The sequence below is a fragment of the Mobula birostris genome, chromosome 3 (genome assembly GCF_030028105.1).
Source record: "Mobula birostris isolate sMobBir1 chromosome 3, sMobBir1.hap1, whole genome shotgun sequence".
NCBI classification, from domain to species: Eukaryota; Metazoa; Chordata; class Chondrichthyes; order Myliobatiformes; family Myliobatidae; genus Mobula; species Mobula birostris.
In genome coordinates, this window is record NC_092372.1 from 81,056,991 (window position 1) to 81,079,034 (window position 22,044).

The 22,044-nt window shown below is 43.6% G+C and overlaps 1 protein-coding gene across 3 annotated transcripts in view; it reads left to right on the forward strand.

Annotated features, from left to right (window-relative positions):
• sepsecs (Sep (O-phosphoserine) tRNA:Sec (selenocysteine) tRNA synthase) overlaps window positions 1-22,044 on the forward strand; it is a 94,774-nt gene that overhangs the window by 59,974 nt on the left and 12,756 nt on the right. For all 3 annotated transcript variants that reach the window (XM_072252944.1, XM_072252948.1, XM_072252947.1), the window contains exons 8-9: window positions 9,881-10,010; window positions 11,270-11,361. In XM_072252944.1, the coding sequence (XP_072109045.1) occupies window positions 9,881-10,010; window positions 11,270-11,361 (222 nt within the window). The remainder of the gene's footprint in view (window positions 1-9,880; window positions 10,011-11,269; window positions 11,362-22,044) is intronic.

Consider the following 22,044-nt stretch of genomic DNA (forward strand, 5'->3'; position numbering starts at 1 on the left):
ATGCATTTACCAGCTCTGCAGGTGGGAGGGAGGTGTTGTATGATTGAAAATTGACTTAGCCTGGAGCAGGGTACATTTGCACAAATTTTTGGGCATCTTGGCAACAGCTGAGAATTGTTTTTGGCAGCATTTTGGATTTCACTAGCACATTTTTTCCTAGCATAAAATTCCTTCTCGGAAGAAATAGTGGAGAACATTTGGTCAGAATGGGCTGGTAGATTAATTAGCTGCTGTAAGCTGAGTGAGTGATAGATTCTGGGGAAATCTTTGCCTCCAGCTTTTTCCATCCTGCCCTTAAATTCTCTTGGTCCATTTCTGACACTTCCTTCTCCTTTCTCTATCTCTCTTTCTCCATCCCTAAAGACCAATTGTCTACCAACATCTTTTATAAACCTACCAATTCCTATGGCTATCTTGACTATGCCTCTTATCACCCTGTCCCCTGTAAAAATGGTATTCCCTTTTCTAATTTCCTTCATCTCTGCTGCATCTGTTTCCCAGGATGAGGCTTTCCTTACCAGGACATTAGAGATGTCCTCCTGCTTCTTCAAAGAACTGTGTTTTCCTTCCTTCACCATTGATCCTGCTCCTCATCCGCATCTCCTCCACTTCCTGAACATCCGCGCTCACTCACCTTCCTGCCACCTTAACAGAGGTAGAGTTCCTCTTGTCCTTACCTACCACCCCACGCATTCATCTCCTCATTCCCCACGGCTTCAACGAGATCCAACAACCAAACACATCTTTGCCCCCCCCCCCCACCCATTTTACATTTTCCACAGGGATTGCTTCCTCCAAGATTCCGTTGTCCATCTGTCCCTCCCCACTAATCTCCCTCCTGTTGCATATCCCTGCAAGTGGCCTACGTGCTAAACCTGCCCATTCACCTCCTTCCATTCAGGCGCCCAAGCAGTCATTCTAGGTGAGGCAACACCTCACCTGCGAATCCGCTGGGGTCATCTACTGTATCTGGTGCTCCCAATGCAGCCTCCACTACATTGGTGGAACATGTGTAAATTGGGGGACTGCTTTCTCGAGCACCTCAGCTCCATCCCCAAAAGCAGAATTTCCTGGTGGCCAACCATTTTAGTTCCTATTCTCATTCATGTTCCGAGATGTCAGTCCATGGCCTCCTTTGTTCCTCTGTTGTCATGATGAGGCCATTCTCTGGAGGAGCAGCACATCACATTCCATCTAGGTAGCCTCCAATCTGATGGCATGAACATCAATTTTGCCTTCCGGTAACAATTTTCCCCTCCTCATTCTCTCTTATATTCCCTATTCTGGCCTCTTACCATTTCTCATTAACTGCCTATAACCTCCCCCTGCTGCCTCTCCTTCTTCCCTTTTTCACATGGTTCACTCTCCTCTCCTAGCAGATTCCTTCCTCCCCAGCCCTTTACCTTTCCCACCCAACTGGCTTCACCTATCACCTGGCTAGTCCTCCTTCCATTCCCCCATCATTTTATTCTGGCATCTTTCCCCTTCCTTTCCAGTCCTGAAGAAGGCTCTCGGCCCAAAACATAGACTGTTTATTCAGTTCCATAGCTTGACCTGCTGAGTTCCTCCAGCATTTTATGTGTGTTGCTCTGGATTTCCAGCATCCGTAGAATCTCTAATTTTATTAGCTCTTTTTCCATAAATCTGTGCTATTTAGAGAGCCAACAGTTGAGATCCCCTGGTGGCAAGCTATTTTACTCCCACTTCCCGTTTCCACACTGACAGTCTGTCTATGGCCCCCTCTACTGTTAAGTTCAGGCTAGACACAGATTGAAGCAGCAACACCTTATATTCCACCTTGGCTGTCTCCAACCTGATGGCATTGACATCGAGTTCTTTAACTATGTAACCAAAGATCGAAGTACATCTATTGTCAAAGTATGTATACATTATACAACCTGGAGATTCTTTTCCTCACAGGGAGCCACAAAACAAGAAACCCAAAAGATCCCATTAAAAATAAAGACTGACAAGCACCCAATTTGCAGGGTGAAAAAAACCAAATTGTGTGAACAATAAAATTAAGGAAATAGCACTTATAATTAAGATGAGTATTCAGACACGAAACCTGGAGCAGGCTCAGCCAAAGTTCAGTACATTGCGGAGTACGTGTCATGGAGCCCACAGACACAAAGCCCAGAGCAAGCCCACAGACTCAGCTTCAGTTCAGTACATAGCAGAGTAAACATCACACAACCCACAGACATGAAGTCCGGGGCAGCTAGAACAGGCCCACAAGGCTTCAGCCTCAGTTCAGTACATAGCAGAGTAAATGTTGCGGAGCCCGCAGACATGAAGCCTGGAGCAGGCCCGTTGCCTCAGCCTCGGTGCAGCGAAGAGCAGAGTAACATCACGGAACAGCGGGCAGAACCGGCCTGAACATCTCCTCTAGTCTTGACATCATTGCCTTATCACTCCATCTGCCCTGGCGTTTAAATTGTCCAAACAGCGGGTCGTTCGTCACTCTTAAGACCCAGGCACTGTTACATCAGTACACTCTGGGCCTGGATCCTGCCGTCAGGTTAAAGTTCGGCACTTGTATCAATCAAACCTCGCTCTCAGTTTAGGCGGACAGGCTCAGAATATGTGTTGACCTCATTCCAACTTCGTCATGAACATGCCTCGGCCTGACTTTGACTTCGCCTTGCACCCACACACTTAAACCCTCGACTCAGCTTCACCTTGCTTGCCACTGCATTGTTTGCAGTGATCACTGGCCAGAAGTTGTTTACAGAAAAAAATGTAATTAATGAGCTATTTAGTTGTCTTTCTTGTTTTGTTAACTGCCAGTAAGTTGACACTCACCCTCAGCAGCGCCATATTAAATCAAAAGTTGACCACTTCCTTTTATTTCTGCTCCTCTTTGTTTTCCATTATCCGCCTTGTTCTTTTACCCTTTATCTTTTTCCACCCCCAATTTCATGACCTGTCCATAACTCACACTTCCCTCCTTCTGGTTTCCCACTTCTCCTTTATTCTATGGTCCACTGTCCTCTCCGATTAGATTCCTTATTTTTCAGCTCTTTGCCTCTTCTACCTGTCAGCTCCCAGCTTCTCAAATCAATCCTATTTTTCCTTCCTCCCACTTTCCACTCTTCTCCCGTCTCACCTGGATTCACCAGCTTATGCTCCTTCACCTCCCACTCCCACTCCCCCTCCCCCTCCCCACGCTTTCATTCTGGCTTCTACCCTCTTTCTTTCAGTCGGATGAAGGGTCTCAGCCTGAAACATCAGCTGCCAGTTCCCCCTATAGAAGCTGCCTGACCTGCTGAGTTCCTCCAGCATTGTGTGTATGTTGCTCCAGGTTTCCAGCATCTACAGTCTCTCATGTGTCTCCATTGTACTTCAGCAACCTGTCTGGATGTTACTGATGCACTCAGAGATTCATCCCACCTTCCCTGTCAGCATTGAAGCATCCATTCATTCAGTAGTAACGTTCTCAAGGACACAAGAACATGGGAGCAGGGGCAGGCCACATTGCACCTTAATCTTCCAATGATTGTGTAGTCTTACTTAAAAAAAAAAAAGTGACTAAAGCTCTAAATAGTATGCCTTGGGCCTGTACTCCCTGGAATTTAGAAAAATGCAGGGGGAATCTCATTGACAAGGTTCCACACAGTAGGCTTATTCAGAAAGTCAGAAGGCATGGGATCAAGGGAAGTTTGGCCAGGTGGATTCAGAATTGGCTTGCCTGCAGAAGGCAGAGGGCGTGGTGGAGGGAGTACATTCGGATTGGAGGGTTGTGACTAGTGGTATCCCACAAGGATCTGTTCTGGGACCTCTACTTTTCGTGATTTTTATTAACGACCTGGATGTGGGGGTAGAAGGGGGGGTTGGCAAGTTTGCAGATGACACAAAGGTTGGTGGTGTTGCAGATAGTGTAGAGGATTGTCGAAGATTGCAGGGCGACATTGATAGGATGCAGGAGTGGGCTGAGAAGTGGCAGATGGAGTTCAACCCGGAGAAGTGTGAGGTGGTACACTTTGGAAGGACAAACTCCAAGGCAGAATACAAAGTAAATGGCAGGATACTTGGTAGTGTGGAAGAGCAGAGGGATCTGGGGGTACATGTCCACAGATCCCTGAAAGTTGCCTCACAGGTAGATAGGCTTATGGGGTGTTAGCTTTCATAGATCGAGGGGTAGAGGTTGAGAGTCGCGATGTAATGATGCAGCTCTATAAAACTCTGGTTAGGCCACACTTGGAGAACTGTGTCCAGTTCTGGTCGCCTCACTATAGGAAGGATGTGGAAGCATTGGAAAGGGTACAGAGGAGATTTACCAGGATGCTGCCTGGTTTAGAGAGTATGCATTATGATCAGAGATTAAGGGAGCTGGGGCTTTACTCTTTGGAGAGAAGGAGGATGAGAGGAGACATGATAGAGTTGTACAAGATAATAGGAGGAATAGATAGAGTGGATAGTCAGCGCCTCTTCCCCAGGGCACCACTGCTCAATACAAGAGGACATGGCTTTAAGGTAACGGGTGGGAAGTTCAAGGGGGACATTAGAGGAAGGTTTTTTACTCAGAGAGTGGTTGGTGTGTAGAATGCACTGCCTGAGTCAGTGGTGGAGGCAGATACACTAGTGAAGTTTAACAGACTACTAGACAGGTATATGGAGGAATTTAAGGTGGGGGGTTATATTGGGAGGCAGGGTTTGAGGGTCGGCACAACATTGTGGGCCAAAGGGCCTGTAATATGCTGTACTATTGTATGTTCTATGTAAACCTACCGACTGTTGAAAGGACTAGGTAAGGTGGATGTGGAGAGGATGTTTCCTATGGTGGGGGTATCCAGAACTAGAGGGCACAGCCTCAAAATTGAGGGGTGAACTTTTAGAAGGGAGGTAAGGAGGATTTTTTATAGCCAGAGAGTAGCAAATCTGTGGAATATGCTGCCATGGAATGTGGTAAGGCCAAGTCTATGTCTATATTTAAGGCAGAAGTAGGTCATTTCCTGATCGGTCAGGGCATCAAAGGATATGCCGAAAAGCCAGGTGTATGGGGTTGAGTAGGATCCAAGATCAGCTGTTCATATGTTAACCCCTTCATTCCCAGAATCATCCTCGTGAACCTCCTCTGGACTGTCTCCAATTACAACACATCCTTTCTGAGACATGGGGCCCAAAATTGTTGACAATACTCTAAATGTGGCCTGACTAGAGTCGCATAAAGACTCAGCATTATCCCCTTGCTTTTATATTCTATTCCCCTTGAAATAAATGCCAACATCGCATTTACCACACACTCAAACTGTAAAGTAACCTTCTAGGAGACTTGCATGAGGACTCCTAAGTCCCTTTTCACCTCTGATGTTTGAATCTTCTCCCTATTTAGATAATAGTCTGCACGACTGTTCCTTTTACCAAAATGCATTATCATACATTTCCCAACACTGTATTCCATCTGCCATATTTTTGCCTATTCTTCCAATTTGTCTAAGTCCTGCTGCAATCGCATTGCTTCTTCAGCACTACCTACCTCTCTACCTATCTTCGTATCATCCACAGACTTTGTCACAAAGCCATCAATTCCATTATCTAAATCATTGACAAAAAATGTGAACAGTAGCGCAGACATCCCACCCTGCAAAAACTCATTTCAGGGAGGTAGCACCCCTGCCCCCTGCAACCCCATATACCCCCTTCCCCCCCCCCCCCATCAACCTCCAAGGGTGTATGTAATACTTTGTTTAGTGATTTTGTCTAATCTGTAAACCAAGTTGGGTATATGCAGCAAATGTGACATTAAAATATGTACTTATATCATCATGTTTATTCTATTACAACTTTAAGCAAGTCTACAGGGAGTTTGGCCTCATCACGTAGGACATCAATAGCGTAGCTTCTCGGTAGCTAACCAGCTAGTTTAAATCAGGGGTCCCCAACCTTTTTTTGCACCGCGCACTGGTTTAATATTGACAATATTCTTGCGGACCGGCCAACCCAGTGGGTGGGGGGTGTTAAACGCGACTGGAATATGGGTGATAAGTCAACTGTAAGTCACTTGTAAGTGGCTAATACACTCCATTTTGTTTCTAAAGGGGTTTATCTGATGAATTTAATACTAAACACACAGCGCATATTTTCCTCGCATGAATGTAAAGATAAGTCAATTATAACAGTGGTCCCAAACCTCCGGGCCGCGAAGCATGCAGCGGTAGGCGGAACACACCCAGCACATCTTTAAGAAAAAAGCCGAAATAAACAAGCTAATTAATTAGGTGCCGCCTAGCACGTAAATGCCGGCCCAGATCAGAGGCGACGCAATCGACAATCGCCTCTGATCTGGGCTGACATTTACATGCCGGGCGGCACCTAATTAACGTTTGAATATTAAACACAGCGCGTATTTTCCTCTTGTGAATATATAAAATCGTTGCAACACACCAATATCGCTGAATCAATGGGAGCCCTGGACTTGTTTTCCTGCAACAAGACAGTCCTATCGAGGGGCAATGGGAGACAGCGATACTCGAAGGGGGTTCCTTATGTCCAGTCTATTCTGCAATTTAGTTTTCGTTGCATTAATTGCAGAGATATGTTGGAAATGGAAGCAATGTTTTCAGTGCTTTCGTGGCTATCTCAGGATATTCAGCCTTGACTTTGATCCAGAATGCCGGCAGAGATGTTATGTCAAACATACTTTTCAGCCCGCTGTCATTTGCAAGCTCGAGGAGTTGATCTTTTTCCCGCACTGACATGGAAGATTCACTGGGGACATTCACAAATGGATCACAGACCCATTCCTTTGCACATCTTGGGTCACTGATGACCTCGCGTGCATTAAAATTCAACAGTGCATGACAGGGAATGAGGAAAGGTGCAGCTGACTCATATTGTTTCATATCACCAAATCATATCGTTTCCTCGTGGTTGCGGACCATTCTTAGCACGAAGAGAGAACAATCAGGATGCTCGCTCTCCCTCTCCCTCTCCTGCTCAAAAAAATCTATTTCCGGGATATTGTATATAATTTCTGGGCGTCAGGGAACCACTATCGATATGCGGGAGACTCCCAGAACTTCTGGGAGAGGTGGGATGTCTGGTAGTGGTCCCAGTACTGACTCCTGAGGAACACCACTAGTCACTGGCAACCAACCAGCAAAGGTCCACTAGTCACTGGCAGCCAACCAGCAAAGGTCCCCTTTATTCCTACTCGCTGCCTTTTGCCTGTCAGCCATTCCACTATCCATGCCAGTATCTTTCCTGTAATGTCATAGGATTTTATCTTGTTAAGCAGCATCACGTGTGGCACCTTATCAAGGCCTTCTAAAAATCCAAAGAAATGACATTCACTGCCTCCTTTGTCCATCCTGCTTGTTACTTTCTCAAAGAACCCTAACAGATTTGTCAAGCAAGATTTCCCTTTACAGAACCCATGCTGAATTTAACTTATTTTATCATTAGTCTCCAAGTACCTCGAAACCTCATCCTTAATAATGGATTCCAACACTTTCCCAACCACTGAGGTTGGGCTAACTGGCATGTAATTTCCTTTCTATTGCCTTCCTCCCTTCTTAAAGAGTGGAGCGACATTTCCAATCTTCCAGTCCTCCAGGATCATGCCAGAATCAAGTGATTCTTGAAAGATCATGACCAATGCCTCCCTTATCTCTTCAGGAACCTCTCTCAGGACTTTGAGATGTAGTCCATCTGGCCCAGGTGACTTACCCATCTTAAGAGCTTTGAGTTTGCCTAGCACTTCTTCCTTTCTAATAGCAATGGCACTCATTCCCACCCCCGAGACTCATGGACCTCTGGCACACTGCTAGTGTCTTCCACAATGAAGACAAATGCAAAGTACTCATTAAGTTCACCTGCCCTTTCTTTGTCCCCCATTATTATCTCACCAGCATCATTTTCCAGTGGTCCAATATCAACTCACCTTACCTTTGCTCTTTCTATAAAAGAGCAACAGGGCGTCTGATGAACCCAAAGGAGCAGCAGAGATTGATACAGTTTGGCATCAGCAGCATCGCAGGAGTTGCCAGTCATCATTGAACTCATTGTAGGACAGCCTTAGAGATTTCAACTCCGCATTTTTCCCTCAGGGTTCACTCCCTGAACCTTCCCCATGAGTTGGTAGCCGCAAGGCAGTGGAGGTTTGAGGTCAGAGTTTTCCTTCTAGATGAGCTGCCAACCACACCTGATGAATCCCATCTGCCCAAGTTGACTGGTTTTAAGGCGCCAGTAGTCTGCCTTTGCCCCTTCTGTCAGTAGAAACGGTTCCACCGTGTTTAGTAACTAAGCCACATGCGAAGGCCAGGAGCTGGACTGGTTTGTCAGGCAATTTGAGGTGCACATCATTCGGGTATTCGATAGGTAGTGGGAGCTTATCCCCGTTAGCACCCCCCAGATATAACAACCTTAAGGAACTGAAAGTACCTCTTTTATATAAACTCCAATTGACTGGCAAAAAAGGCCCATAGGCTGTTGGGCCTCATAATTACCTGTTGTATCAGCCTGCAAATTTTTTGTGATTCATGCACAAGGATGCCTAGGCCTCTCTGTACTCTACCTAGCTGGAAGAGAGTTTCTTTTATGTTGTTATCTCCTTTTTAAGAGCTGCCTGCAAAGGTTACACTTGCTGGGCAAAATGATGAGAACGTGAGAACTTGCAATATGTCTACAGGGAACAGCACAGAGAAAGACAATGTCAGTTTTAGCATTACAATGCACAGGGAACCCCAATAAGCTTATATTTGAAGTTTTCACTCCAGCAGTATCAAGGTAACAAGCAATACTGTTTTCTTCCAATACAGTGTGGAGTAACTTCTATGCAAATAATTTTAATTACTTATCAAAATTCAGTGATGCTAGCAAGATTTTCTGTTGCTTTGATGAAAACAGAAAACTCTGTGGATACCTGAAGAGTCTGAATCTGTGGAGAGATAAACCATGTAATTCTTTGAGCCAGTGAACTTTATAAGAACTATTTTAATTAAGGGTCTCTGACTGACAATGCTAACTTTTTTTTCCTTCCATGGACACTGCCTAACCTTCTGAGTATTTCTAAGCATTTTCCATTTTCCGCTTTTCAATTCTTGCTCCTTCTCCTGGTAGATCTCCGCTGGAGGAAAAGGTTTGTTGGCAATTGTCTGTGGCCTGGATTTGAACCAAGCCTAGACTAATGGATTGTAAAGCTCCCTCAGGTGGCCAGATGTGAGGTGAATCTGGGGATTTCAGGGCCATTTTCCAATTATATAAAAGAGCTCCACAACACTCAAATTGACCCAGATTAGGTTGGTGCTGTGTGTGGCAAGTGAAAGATTTTGCTGCATTTGAAGGTGCTCCTGTAATATAAGTGGGACAGTACTGGGGAGCGTACATCAATCTTTGCCAGAGACCATACCCGGGAGCTTTTTTGACACTGTTTTCCTAAAATCAGAAGTGTTTAATTGCCTGCACTCAACATTATTCATATTAATGAAAACTGCAATGCAACAAATCAGAATTTTATAAAATGTATCACCAAAATTATATCCCCTTTTATTTCCATTCTCATCAAGAGCTATGAATTGGTACTTTAATGCTCCCCCACTACTATCCCTTCTCACCCTTCCCATTGACTGGACTGGTTTGGAAAGGTGCTAAGCGGGACATCCTGAGAACTAAGCTAACACTAGGTACAGTCACCATTCTCAGTATATTTACTTCAGATTTTTGGGGTCAATACATCCTCATGGCTATTCTCTCTGGTGCATTGAATTTGTCATTTGCATGTTTAAATATTCCGAGAATTTGAATAAAAATGTGAAATCACACAGTTATTTTTTAAAATAAATGTATCTGGAAGGCTCAGACTTCTTGTATTTAAAATAGTAGTCCAATTGTAATTTTCTTTTGTTTTGGCAGTAACTTTATTTTCTCCTTTAATTAGGGAGCTCGCATTGGTCGAATAGATGCCTTTGTACAGAGTTTAGACAAGAATTTCATGATTCCTGTAGGTGGTGCTGTAGTTGCTGGTTTTGATGATGTCTTCATTCAAGAAATCAGCAAAATGTATCCAGGTAATTCATTATATTTGAGGTAGTAAAATGTGTTCCAGTTATAATAATGATGAGAGTTACTGCAAGGTCAACTTTCATTTATGTCCAGCTTGGCTGAAGAAAATCTTTGATGCAAATTCTGGTTAAGGCTCTTTAACCTCAATTTGATTTAGGATTTTGAATATGAATTAATATGTTATATATATATATATATATATATATTTATATATTTTTATATATATATAGAGAACTTGTAAGATTGAGTTTAGCGTGCTTTGAGGAAACTGTTATTTTACAGTTGTCAATATTAGTGAAATGAACAGCAATATTAAGAGTAATTAAATATATTTTTAAATTTTTATCATTATTTGAATGATATTTAGAAATGAAGAGTTACTTCCATGCTACCATTTAAAATACAACTTATACTTCAAAATAGATTGTGTGATGTAATGACCTCTTGTAAAGTGTCTGTACTGTTCCCCTTTTTCTGTGGGGTTTAATGAATAATCGGTGCCAATACTTAAAGGTTGCTTGAAACATGTAATTGTTTTCCAGGGAAGAATGGTGAAGCCCTGCCCTGCTGAAATTATACTCCTGTGTATTAAATTATATCTGAAATGTCACATAATGGACCTAGTGGTACTCGAGATGCACTGCCCCAGCACTAATCCTGCAGTTATACTTGCCGTCCTGATGACTCAGTGGTGTTGCAGCTGTGACCAAATGAAACATTTGGAAATAGCTGAAATGATCCTTATTTTAAAAAGATTTTCATGATTTTTAAAAAAAATTTTAAACAATATATTAAAAGCACATCTACGTTATTTAAAATATTAATATTAAATGATAAAAGTCACCTCCACTTATCTTTTCTATCCACCTTGGCAACCCATCAAATAAATGGTATAAGGCTGAGGGACTAGAGGTGATTAAGGCTGAGGGACTAGATTAATATTCGAGGAAATGCCTCCAGATATGAAATTGGGTCCTGAACATTAGCGGGATTTCAGATGCAAGTGTATGCAACCTCAGGCATGTTCCATTCTTCCACATTCCACAAATGAGAAGTCTGTAGATGACATTCATGCTGATATATTGTCTTTTGGCACCTGGTTTAGATTAGTTGAGAAGAATTAGGAGAAGAATGTTGTTTTTTTTCTCTCTCTGGTCTGCAGAGCTTAACACCACTACCGAAGCTTTGGGGATGAATATTTTTGCATGACATTTAGAACTAGCTAAGTTATGTGTCAAGTATTACTTCCTTTTGATATTTCTAGGTCGAGCTTCAGCTTCACCCTCGTTGGATGTTCTTATAACCCTGCTGTCGCTTGGTGTGAATGGATATAAGGGCCTCTTAAAAGAGAGAAAGGTGAGTTTATAGTGTTTCAGACCCAATACCAACATAATCATTAAACTCTAATTACCAATTTGCTATTTTAGTACTGCATAGGAATGAGCTTACTGCTACAAATTGTATTTCTTTTTAGAATTACTCCTTTAAGGCATAGTTTTACATTTGCGCTTCTTTGTGTGATGTTTTGTGCAAAAAACAATGAACTACAGTCTGATGGAGACAAAAGTGCAATGAGGTTTAGAGATCATCTTCCAGAGGATGCAAAGGAGAAACCTTTCAATCATTTTCTTATCTTTATGGGGTGAATTTAATGCTATAACAATGATGTAACTGAGGAGAACAAATGTAGTCCTGAGTTTACTGATGATACAATCTAGGTGGGATTGAGTGGAGAGGAAGATACAAAGAGGCATAAAGAGGAAACCGATGTTGAGATAGATCCTAGGATGGGTAGGGACACGTAATCAGTGATGTAACCTGGGGTCATCAGGTTTCTCGGGTCTTTCAACATCAGACACTCTTGCCTTGGCAACCTAACTGGGCTTATGTCTTAGTAGCGTTGGTCCATGGGTCGCATCTTTTGGACCATAGCCATCTGGAGGCTCGCTCAGCACCGTCTGTGACGGTCCTGATGGCTCTTTTCTTTGCAGCCCCCATCCCGTAATGCCCAAGTAGATTCTACACAGCCAACAGCCAGCAAAATCTTCTCACTCCACATCTATAGGCTCACATCATACCCTCCACCCCTGTCTCTGGCATTGCTCTGCTAGCTTCTGGTTTTTGGCTTTCTTGCATTCAAATGCCTCTTCAATCCAGTCTTCCTAAGGAACTGTCAGTTCTACCTGCTTCAAGGTTTATGCCAACTCCGCTGGTGAGAATGTGACAGATGGAATGTAATGTTGAAGAGCGCGGGGCCATCCACTTCAGTGTACTGAAACAAAAATGCAAAATATTTAGCAGTTTCCAATCATTCACAACGCATCAATCATTTAACTTACTAGTTTTCTATTTTCAAAGATTAGATTATAAAACAATGCCCCTGAAATGAGAGTAGCCTAAAAAGAATGTGCAAAGCAATAACCAGAACCTAACATATCATTGATGTTGTGATTGATTTGAAAAGATACCTTAATTAAGAAATACATGTGCTTTTTGAAGAAAAGCATGGCAAGGACCTTGTATTCGTGCATTTTTAATCTAATTTTCTTACGTGAATTCAGAGGATAGTTCCTCTATACAGGTATCCCCCGCTTTTCAAACGTTTGCTTTACGAAACCTCACTGTTACGAAAGACCTACATTAGTACCCTGTTTTTGCTTTCAGAAGGTGTTTTCACTGTTACGAAAAAAAATTCAGCGCGCGATAAAAGGCAGAGCGCGCCCCGAGCAGCCGCTCTCCCCCAGATTCGGAACTGCTTTGCTTTAACACGTGTCTGTGAGCAGCCATTTGCAAGATGAGTTCTATGGTATCGGAAAAGCCTGAAAGAGGTCGTAAGGGTGTTACACTTACGGTAACACTAGACATAATTAAGGGTTTTGATCGTGGTGAACGAAGTAAGGACAACGTGAGTTTGGCTTGTGGAAGCTGACGAAGATGATGTTGAAGAGGTTTTGGCATCCCATCACCAAGAACTGACAGATGAAGAGCTGATGCAATTGGAAGAAAAAAGGATAACAATCGAAATCGAATGAGTAATGATAAAGTACGAGTTTAATTTTGAAAGGGTACGTCGGTTTAGGAGATTTTGCAGGACGGTTTGAGTCGTTATTAAAGAACTGTGTGATAGAAAACTGCGCGAGGCTCAGCAGTCAAGCAAGCCTTCCACATCAGCCACAGCAGACGACGAACCTCGACCTTCGACATCGAGGCGGGCAGTCATAGGAGAAGATGAGTTGCCTGCCCTGATTATGACACCCCAGTGTCCCACCACCCCAACCCCCAGGCCATGGACAGATACCGATTCGCGGAAAATGCAACGGTAGCCGGGACGCACACAGCACATCTTTAAGAAAAAAAGCCGAAATAAACATGCTAATTAATTAGGTGCCGCCCAGCACGTAATTGTCGGCCCAGGTCAGTGTCGATGCAATCAGCAATTGCCTCTGATCTGCGCCGACATTTACGTGCTGGGCAGCACCTAATTAATTAGCATGTTTATTTTGGCTTTTTTCTTAAAGATGTGCTGTGTGCCTCCCGGCTACCCCTCCGTGCTTCACGGCAATGTATCAGTCGTCGGCCCGGAGGGTGGGGGCCACTGCACCACCCAGCCTGCGGCGACTCAGTCTGGCATAGCATCATCAGTGTGCTCGATGCCTTCCCAATTCCGGTAAGTGATACACTGTACATACATTATTTCTACTTTATATAGGCTGTGTATTTTTACGTGTTATTTGGTAGATTTGGCAGCTTCATAATTTAAGGGTTACCGGAGAGCACGTTTATGCCAACAGCGCTTGCGTGAGATTTTTGCTACGGAGATCTGTGCAGGCAATCGTTGTAGAGAAATATTTCTACTTTATATAGGCTGTGTATTTATCATATCATTCCTGCTTTTACTATATGTTACTGTTATTTTAGGTTTTATGTGTTATTTGCATGATTTGGTAGGTTATTTTTGGGTCTGCGAACGCTCACAAAATTTTCCCATATAATTAAATGGTAATTGCTTCTTCGCTTTGCGGCATTTCGGCTTAAGAACTGTTTCATAGGAACGCTCTACCTTCGGATGGCAGGAGAAGCCTGTACTTAAGATGAGAAAATTGCTATTATGTTGCCTGCTAAATAAAATTTAACTACATTATATCTTGCCCACGGTCTCATTTTAATGGTCATCAGCAGTGAAAGGTCAAAACTAACAGAACACCAGTGGGATTTAAACCTTATTAATTTGGATTTTACTAACTGACGACTTTTCAGAATGAAGTTTATCATTGACATATGCCATGAAATATGTTGTTTTGTGGCAATAGAATTGTATAATACATAAAATATACACTCAGTGGCATTTTATTAGGTACGTCCTGTACCTAATAAAATGGGCACTGAGTGTATGTTCGTTGTCTTTTGCTGCTGTAACCCATCCATTTCAAGATTTGACATGTGCTTTCAGGGATGCTCTTCTGCACACCACTGCTGTTACACACAGTTATTTGAGTTACTGTTGCCTTCCTGTCAGGTTGAACCAGTCTGGCCATTTTGGTCTGCCCTTTCTTGATAACAATAACTGCCGCTCACTGGATGCTTTTTGTTTTTTACACTATTCTCTGTAAACTCGAGAGACTGTTGTCTGTGAAAATCCCAAGAGATCAGAAGTTTCTAAGATACTCAAACCGCTTAGCCTGACACCAACAATCATTCCATGATCAAAGTCACCTAGATCACATTTCTTCCCCATTCTGGGAGCTATCTGAACAACAACTGAACCTCCCGATCATGTCTGCATGCTTTTATGCCTTGAGTTCCTGCCACATGATTGGGTGATTAGATATTTGCATTATTAATGAGCAAATGTGCATTATAAAGTGGCCACTGACTATCTTAAAAAAAATCAATAGTGCAGAAAGAGAGTGAAAATCATGCAGTAGTGCTCATGGGCTCATTGTGCGTTCCCAAGTCTGGTGGCGGACGGAAAGATGCTGTTCCTAACTCACTGAGTATGTGGCTTCAGGCTCCTCTACCACCTCCTTCATGGTAGCAAAGAGAAGAGGGCATGTACAGGGTGATGGAGGTTCTTAATGATGGGCGCTGCCTTGTGATGCATCGCTTTTTGAAGGTGCCCTGGCTGCTGCGGAGGCTGGTGCCCTTAATGGAGCTTACAACCCTCCACAGCTTTTTCCGATCCTGTGCAGTAGCCCTCCATACCAAGCAGTGATGCAACCAGTTAGAATGCTCCCCCCCTGTACATCCGTAGAAATCTTATCAAATACTGTATCCCTAGCAAGTTTGTATGGAAATGCTGTGTATATAGAAATTAGATCATAAAATGTTAGGCAACACACATCAAAGTTGCTGGTGAATGCAGCAGGCCAGGCAGCATCTCCAGGAAGAGGTACAGTCGACGTTTCAGATTAAAATATTCCACATCCCATTCCCATTCTGATATGTCTATCCACGGCCTCCTCTACTGTAAAGATGAAGCCACACTCAAACTGGAGGAACAACACCTTCTATTCCGTCTGGGTAGCCTCCAACCTGATGGCATGAACATTGACTTCTCTAACTTGCGCTAATGCCCCACCTCCCCCTCATACCCCATCCATTATTTATTTATTTATATACACATATTCTTTCTCTCTGTCCTTTTTCTCCCTCTGTCCCTCTGACTATACCTCTTGCCCATCCTCTGGGTTTTTCCCCCCCTCCCCCTTTTCCTTCTCCCTGGATCTCCTGCCCCATGATCCTCTCATATCCCTTTTGCTAATCACCTGTCCAGCTCTTGGGTCCATCCCTCCCCCTCCTGTCTTCTCCTATCATTTTGGATCTCCCCCTCCCCCTCCCACTTTCAAATCTCTTACTAGCTCTTCCTTCAGTTAGTCCTGACGAAGGGTCTTGGCCTGAAACGTGGACTGTACCTTTTCCTAGAGATGCTGCCTGGCCTGCTGCGTTCACCAGCAGCTTTGATGTGTGTTGTGTGAATTTCCAGCATCTGCAGAATTCCTCATGTTTGTGAGATCATGAAGTGTATTCATTTCCCTTTTTAGGAACAACATCTAGGTACAAGTGTTACATTTATTTCCAGAATATTATTGCACGTTATATCAGAATTCAGTTTGAACAGCTAATTCTGTGTAAAATTCATAGGTTTTCAACTGTTAGATCAGTTATTCCATAATTTTTTTTTAACGAATTCTGTGGTTGAATTTGTTTACTTTTGTAGGAAATCTGTGAGAGGAATATTTAGTTATATTCTGTAATTACAGTATTGTGCAAAAGTCAGTCTCGCTCCTCTACCCCCCCCCCCACCCTCTCCTCTCCCCCACCCTCTCCTCTCCCCACCCTCTCCTCTCCCCCCTCTCTCCTCTCCCCCCTCTCTCCTCTCCCCCTCTCCTCTCCCCCCTCTCCTCTCCCCCCTCTCCTCTCCCCCCTCTCCTCTCCCCCCATCTCCTCTCCCCCCATCTCCTCTCCCCCCATCTCCTCTCCCCCCTCTCCTCTCCCCCCCCTCCTCTCCCCCCCTCTCTCCTCTCCCCCCCTCTCTCCTCTCCCCCCCTCTCTCCTCTCCCCCCTCTCTCCTCTCCCCCCTCTCTCCTCTCCCCCCTCTCTCCTCTCCCCCCCTCTCTCCTCTCCCCCCCTCTCTCCTCTCCCCCCCTCTCTCCTCTCCCCCCCTCTCTCCTCTCCCCCCCTCTCTCCTCTCCCCCCTCCCCTCTCCTCTCCCCCCCCTCTCCTCTCCCCCCCTCTCTCCCTCACCATTATTTCTTTATATTTATCTCTAGGGTGTCTAAGTCTTCTGCACATATTGTATTTGTCAACTTGGAGCGGAGAGCAAGTTTATAAATCTGGCGGGAGCAAAGGATGTTGGGAACGGTGAGGTTGGAGTGCTGCAGGAGGAATGTGGCACGGGAAGAGCAGAGACAAAGTGGCAGCACAGGGGTTGGCGCGGGTGTAGACACAGCCTTGAGTTACCAGCAAGATCAGTAGATTCCAAACAATTGGTTTATTGATCATTACAGAATGTCTGTCTGGTGCTTCCTACTCTCTGCCCCTTCCCCTTTTCTCAACCATGAGCCCCTTCTCCCTGCCGTACGTATGCAGAGCTCCACGCAAATATCCCCTGAACATTTGTTACATTTCTTCCGTACGTTTCCCTGTACATGTGATATATATATATATATAAAAATGCAGGGAAATGTACGGAAGAAATGTAGCAAATGTTGGATGCCTAAGACAGTTGCACAATACTATAGTCATTTTATGTATTGCACTGGACTGCTGCCACAAACAAAACAATTTTCATGATGCATGAGTGATGATAAACCTGATTGTGATATAGGTCTTTATTGCGGACCGGGAAAGGGTAAGGGGGCACCAATAAGACAGGGAAAGGATGGTAGGGTACAGGAACCGTGGTGTACAAAGGCTGTTGTAAATCTAGTCAAGAAGAAAAGAAGAGCTTACGAAAGGTTCAAAAAGCTAGGTAATGATAAAGAGCTAGTAGATTATAAGGCTAGCAGGAAGGAGCTCAAGAAAGAAACTAGGAGAGCCAGAAGGGGCCATAAGAAGGCCTTGGTGGACAGGATTAAGGAAAACCTCAAGGCATTCTACAAGTTTGTGAAAAGCAAGAGGATAAAACGTGAGAGAATAGGACGAATCAAGTGTGACAATGGAAAAGTGTGTATGGAACCGGAGGAGATAGCAGAGGTGCTTAATGAGTAATTTGCTTCAGTATTCACTATGGAAAATGATCTTGGCGAATGTGGGGATGACTTACAGTGGACTGAAAAGTTTGAGCTTGTAGATATTAAAGAGGATGTGCTGGAGTTTTTGGAAAGCATCAAGTTGGATAAGTCTCTGGAACTGGACGAGATGTACCCCAGGCTACTGTGGGAGGCGAGGGAGGAGATTGCTTAGCCTTTAGTGATGATCTTTGCATCATTAATGGGGACAGGAGAGGTTCCGGAGGATTGGAGGGTTGTGGATGTTGTTCCATTATTCAAGAAAGGGAATAGCGATAGCCCAGGAAATTATAGACCAGTGAGTCTTACTTCAGTGGTTGGTAAGTTGATGGAGAAGATCCTGAGAGGCAAGATTTATAAACATTTGGAGAGGCATAATTTGATTACGAATAGTCAGCATGGCTTTGTGAAAGGCAGGTCATGCCTTATGAGCCTGATTAAATTTTTTGAGGATGTGACTAAACACATTGATGATGGTAGAGCAGTAGATATAGTGTATATGGATTTCAGCAAGGCACTTGACAAGGTACCCCATGCAACACTTATTGAGAAAGTAAAGATGCATGGGATCCAAGGGGAAATTGCTTTGTGGATCCAGAACTGGCTTGCCCACAGAAGACAAAGACTGGTTGTAGATGGCTCATATTCTGCATGGAGGCTGGTCACCAGTGGTGTGCCTCAGGGATCTGTTCTGAGACCCCTACTCTTTGTGATTTTTATAAATGACCTGAATGAAGAAATAAATTTGCTGATGACACAAAGGTTGGAGGTGTTGTGGATAGTGTGGAGGGCTGTCAGAGGTTACAGCAGGACATTGATAGGATGCAAAAATGGACTGAGAAGTGGCAGATGGAGTTGCCAGATAAGTGTGAGGTGGTTCATTTTGGTAGGTCAAACATGATGACAGAATATAGTGTACAGGGTCTTTCTTTTTTTTGTATGCTAAATTTAAAATGGCTTCTTTGTTATGTTATAATCGGGAATGCCTTGTTGTGGGTTAAGGGGTGATAAGAGGATGTTACGAACGAATTGGGATAGTTGTTATGACTTTGGTGCATCTGGAAGATTTGTATGAGCGGGGTTTTGAGGGAGAAGGCGGGAGAGCGAGACAGAGGATGGACCAGGTGCTGTGATGTCCGCTAACGGGGTCGGACCCCCAAGGAGGGCATTCCGCGAGGAGACGGAGATGGACTCGTGTGGAGCGTCTGGTCGACCACCATTGTTGGTCCCAGGCAGCCGGTTGAGGTGGTCCAAGGGGTTGCAGGGTGAAGAGAAAGGTTTTAGAACTCCAACTGTTTTGTGCATGAAGAGATTGAACTTTGATAAGTGTGGCGCCTTTTATTTTCCTTTTATATTTTATTCTCTATTAATTATATAGTTCCAGTAATATCTATAAACTGTAAATCATTTGATTGTATCTGGTGTATTGTCTGTTATTTGGGCGGGGTGGGGTACATCACACAGCATCCACACAAACTAATTACCCAATTTGGCGGGGCCGAGGGCTGTTTCCCTAGACGACAGCGAACCAAGCGACCCTGAGGGTGGCCAGGGGGGCTACAATAGTATCAATGGTAAGACAGTGTGGAGGATCAGAGGGATCTTGGGGTCCAAGTCCATAGGATACTCAAAGCTGCTGCGCAGGTTGACTCTGTGGTTAAGAAAGCATACGGTGCATTGGCCTTCATCAATCATGGGATTGAGTTTAGGAGCCGAGAGGTAATGTTGCAGCTATATAGGACCTTGGTCAGACCCCACTTGGAGTATTGAGCTCAGTTCTGGTCACCTCACTATAGGAAGGATGTGGAAACCATAGAAAGGATGCAGAAGAAATTTACAAGGATGTTGCCTGGATTGGGGAGCATGCCTTATGAGAATAGGTTGAGGGAACTCGGCCTTTTTTCCTTAGAGTGATGGAGGATGAGAGGTGACCTGACAGAGGTGTATAAGATGATGAAAGGCATTGATCGTGTGGATAGTCAGAGGCTTTTTCCCAGGGCTGAAATGGCTAGCATGAGAGGGAGCATAGTTTTAAGGTGCTTGGAAGCAGGTACAGAGGAGATATCAGGGGTAAGTTTTTTATGCAGAGAGTGGTGAGTGCATGGAATGGGCTGCTGGTGACGGTGGTGGAGTCTCTTAAGGGATTCTTGGACAGTTATATGGAGCTTAGAAAAATAGAGGGCTATGGGTAACCCTAGGTAATTTCTCAGTAAGGACATGTTCGGCACAGCTTTGTGGGCCAAAGGGCCTGTATTGTGCTGTAGGTTTTTCTATATTTCTATTAAATCAATAGGCAAAATGCTTAGCTAATAAATAATTGTATCTTTTCAATTGAAAAGCAAAAGGCAAAATTTTATGGAAGTATTGTTGACTTGGATTAGGTATGAAATCCTTTCGTAATGGCCAATCTTCATTGGACTGGAAGGAGAACCACAATTAGCTTTTCAATAACTTCTGCTGATATCTGTAGGGTTTTGAGTGAGGCTTAACTGCAGTCCACATTTATCATGTGTCGTGTACCCCACGACAGGTTAAAGAACCAGCAGAAATAGAAAACACTTTGGAGTCCAGTATTGCTATTAACTAATGATATTTATTAGCAACTACATAATACAGTAATATAAATGCAGATAAATCAAACAGGTTAGCAATGATTATATATAAGTAAGTGTGGAATATATAGGAAAACCAAGCTTCTTCAAGTCCAGGGGTAAATAGATAGTCTTACAATAATGAGTAAAGTTCAGTTCAGTTCGTGGTATTGAGTTGAGTAGTGATGGAGAGAGAGAGAGGGAGGGATTTGAGTCTTCAGATGAGCTGATGCCGTCGATTTTCCCGTTGTCCTCCGAAATCCTTTAAGAGTCACCGACTGTGACTTCAATAAAGGGGACCGTTCTTCTGTGGTGGAATCATCAACCCAGGCAAGGGTTTTACGCATGGACAACTCCCCACCGGTCACTCCCTTTTCTCACTGCAAGAGCCACTGATCGATCCGCTTGATCGATCCTCCAAAAACCCACTTTTTCTGTGAGCACAACAAAGCTCATTCAGTGTCCAAAAACATGTGTTGCAGGTCTATCATTTGACCTCCTATTTATCTCACCGTACTGAGTACCAACTGTCATTCAAATAACTGCTCCCTTCTTTGTCTGTGTGAGAATGCAGTAGCAGGTCATGTCCTTGGGAAGTATAAACACGCTCCAGAGAAACCATAACTTCGACTGTCCATCAAATAACGCCGCCATAGCGACTTAGGAGCTGCTCGGTGCCCTCCCTCTCCGAACTCAGTAGAAATCCAAAAGTTAATCTCAATTCTTCCTCATGCCTGAAGGTGACAGTCCACAGGAAATATGAACCTTAGGGATTCATAACACCATCTCAAAGCAGCCTTGTGTGTGTGTGTGTGTGTGTCTCTCTCTCTCTCTCTCTCTCCCCTCTCTTAAAAACAAGATGTCGGTGTTAAATAACTCTCTCTCTTTTCAAAAGCACAGTTCATAGGGGTAATTTAGGACCCCGTCATACATGCTGTTGACTGTCCTGCTGTCACCCCCTGTACTGCAGCTACTTGGATGTGTTACTGAGACTTACTGAACCAAGATACTCATAAAAAGGAAGATAATGTCCTCATGCTGGGGAAGGGAAGAGAATTAGCAAAAGAGCGATGGAAAAGTTTTATAGTTATTACAATTTGAGTAAAGTAGTAAATTCCTTGAAGATTTGTAATCCTTTCTAAGGTTGCTATTGTTGCAAGATTAGATGCTGAATTACAGTATGTTGGTGGTTGTTTTGCCTTTAATCAGCCCGTGGTTATCCTGTTTTCCTCTAGTAGTCCTGATCAGACCCCCAATCATACCCCCAGGTTAATAACCAACTGAATTTTGATTTCTGTCTTATAAAAGGACCATTTAAAAGTCTACTGGTGTTGTTGAAATCACTTTTCAACATCTAACTGATAAGGTTGTTTTCTCAGTGTCCAAATACAGATGTTTTAGTCCTGTAACTCAGTTGTTGTGTGGACACATCTTTGAAAAAAGATGAGAAAAACCCTAAGGAAAGGGAGATAAAAAATAATAAAGTGGTTAATGTCTTAAGAGAAGAACTAACAGGTGGAATTTAAAGAGATTTCCATAGTCTGTATTTGTGGTAAACTGTTTCATTGGTCTTTAAAATACATAGAATGTTTAATGGTTTGTATGATGCAGATAAGTTTTCATTCAACAAGATAAAAATATGACAGTTACAGCTAAAAAGATTAATGCACTGGAAAGTTTGCTGATTTATGGCATCTGTCACAGCACTCCACTGCATT